At 49.8% G+C, this 2,789-nt stretch overlaps 1 protein-coding gene across 1 annotated transcript in view; it reads left to right on the plus strand.

Annotated features, from left to right (window-relative positions):
* The window catches only part of Nelfb (negative elongation factor complex member B), a 16,720-nt gene that overhangs the window by 10,869 nt on the left and 3,062 nt on the right, over positions 1–2,789 (plus strand). Inside the window, exons 12-13 of the mRNA XM_005346341.2 lie at positions 2,241–2,382; positions 2,644–2,752. Of these exons, the coding sequence (XP_005346398.2) occupies positions 2,241–2,382; positions 2,644–2,752 (251 nt within the window). The remainder of the gene's footprint in view (positions 1–2,240; positions 2,383–2,643; positions 2,753–2,789) is intronic.

Raw genomic sequence — 2,789 nt, forward strand, 5'->3', positions numbered from 1 at the left:
GGTAGCTTCAGTTTTTTTTTTTTTTTTTTTTTTTTGGAGTCAGTTTCTTGAATTCTGTTTGTCTATCATTCTGCATGTGTAGCTGTGCTGCCCCGGCTTATGTATAGGTCAGAGGACGACTTTGTGGCATCAGCTCTCCCCTTCTACCTTCCTGTGGGTTCCAGGAGATCAGCGCAGGTCTCTAGGCTTGTGTTGTCTTTACCCACCATTTATTTATATTGATTTTTTGAGACAGGATCTTTCTGTGTAGTCCTAGCTGACCTGGAACCCATGTAGACCAGGCTGGCCTTAAACTCACAGAGATCCACCTGCCTCTGCCTTCTGTGTCCTGGGATTAAAGGCGTGCACCACCACACCCAGCTTTCTGAGTGCTATATTAAAGTCTTGTGCCACCATGCCTGGCCCCTAGTATGGACTATACCTGATCTTGGCCTTTTCCTCCTGTCTGCTGACTTTACAGATGTACCCTCCCACAGCTATGTTAGGTTCTTTGTATAGCTGTGACCCCAACAAACAACAGAAAAGAGTCTATTTTTTCTTTTTCTTTTTTTTTTTTGAGACAGGATCTCAATATTTATCTCTGGGTGTCCTGGAGCTCATACTGATCTCACAGTCACAGATTGGCCTGTCTCCACCTCCTGAGTGCAGGGACTAAAGGTGTGCTCCACCAAGCCCCAGCTAAGAGTTTATTTTTAGTTTATGAGTATTTTGCCTGAGAGTATATAAATGCACAGGTGTCTGCAGTGCACAGAGTCCAGAGAGGCTTCAGCTCCTCCGTCTCTGGAGTTAGACTGCTGTGAGCTACCATGTGGGTGATTGAATCTGGGTCCTCTGCAAGAGCGTCAGGACTTCTAACCAGCGAACCATCTCTAGTCCCGGTTTTAGAGGGTTTCAGTTCATGTTGGTGGGGGAGACGAAGAGCGGCTCAGTTCATAGCACAGCAAATCAGGAATCAGGACCAGGTGCAACCCTTAAATGCCTGCTCTTAGTGACCTACTTCCGGCAGCCAGAGGTTCCTTCAAAATAGCACCATTGAGCTGGAGAGATGGCTCAACTGTTAAGAGCACTGACAGCTCTCCCAGAGGACCTGAGTTCAATTCCCCCAGCACCCACATGGTAACTCACCACCATCTGTTGTAATGAGAGCTGTTGCCCTCTTCTGGCCTGCAGGCATACATGCAGGCAGAACACGGTATAATAAATAAATTAATTTTTTAAAAAAAGAGGAAGAACTTAATTCAGTCTATTACATTAAAAAAAAAAATAGCACCATCAGCGGAGACCAAATGTGCAAGCCACGAGCCTGTAGAGATGTCTCGGAGTCAGACCGAAGCACTTGTCTGAACAGTTCAGTAGACATCCCTACCAAAAAAATGATTTTGAGAACTAAGCCTCCTCTGAACAAACCTACTGTAAACTGTGTCCTTGGATGGATGGTGGCTGAGTTCCTGTCTCAGCAGGGTTGTATGGGCTCAGTCAGGAGTTAAGGCCCCTTTGCACTGTGCTTGCTGGCTTGTTAGGGGTATTTGAGGTCACGGTTATTTGCAGGCGGGAGAATACAAGCCTCTCAACCTCTTGGTCGTGATCACGCACATGGCCAGGCAGGGCATGAAGTGCCTGAGAGTCATCCAATCTGCTTTCAGTAGTCCCCCCAGAACACCCGAGTCTCCATAAAGTTCTCCAGCTTTTCCTTAGGTTCAGGTGGTATCAGCTGGGTCTGCCATCAAAACAGCTGCTCCCAACTGTCAGGAATGGTGATGGACCCCAAGGCTGTCTACACTGTGTCTTTCCTTCCTTAGGCAAGGCCCAACTGTGGGATCCTGGTATCTTTTTTTTTTTTTTTGAGACAGGGTTTCTCTGTGGTTTTGGAGCCTGTTCTGGAACTAGCTCTTGTAGACCAGGCTCCTGGTATCTCTTGTCGAGTGCCTGTGGTCTTAACTGAGGAGTCACCAGGAGGGTTTGGCAGAATCCCCTGGGTACTCGTATGCTTCTGCATGTCTGTGGTTGCTTGTCTGTGCCCTTTCTCTGTGTGGAGGCCACTTCAGATCAGAGCCCCTGGCTCTTGGGCAGAGCATCTTCCTTTCACCTGCTCTAGCTGTGGTCTCGCTTCCCAGCTGAGAGCCACTGACCACTTATCTGCTTCACCTGGTCACCCCTTGGCTCACCCAGAGTCCTGTTCAGAGCTGGGGCGGGGGATAGTCCCTGTAGGCAGAGGCCGAGCCCCCCTGTTGTGTTTACAGTGGAAACCTTTGGTGACCTGGCCTTTAGTGACATCTTTCTCCACCTGCTCACTGGGAGCCTGGCCCTGCTGGCTGATGAATTTGCCCTGGAGGATTTCTGCAGCAGCCTCTTTGATGGCTTCTTCCTCACTGCCTCTCCCAGGTAGGACACCCCACCCACCCCACCTTCCTTTCTTGTCAGTTTACGTTCCACAGTGTGGAAGGGGAGTTGAGGCTCCATTCTGCTGAAGGACCACAGCTGGGTCTCTGAGCCCTGGGACCTGTGCTAGAGTGAGTAACTCCTGGGTGTAGCATGGGGTTGACCCAGGGGTCAGTTCTGCTCTGCTGAAGGCACATGGGAACCCCATGTGGGCTGTGCCTTGGAGGGAAGTTCTGGCGCCTTGAGTCCCACTGGTCTTTCCAGGAAGGAAAATGTGCATCGTCATGTGCTGAGGCTTCTCCTGCACTTGCACCCCAGAGTGGCCCCTTCCAAGCTGGAGGCGCTGCAGAAGGCTCTGGAGCCCACAGGCCAGGTAGGTAGCTTCAGTTTTTTTTTTTTTTTTTTTTTTT

Source organism: Microtus ochrogaster, chromosome 4, assembly GCF_000317375.1.
Source record: "Microtus ochrogaster isolate Prairie Vole_2 chromosome 4, MicOch1.0, whole genome shotgun sequence".
NCBI lineage: Eukaryota > Metazoa > Chordata > Mammalia > Rodentia > Cricetidae > Microtus > Microtus ochrogaster.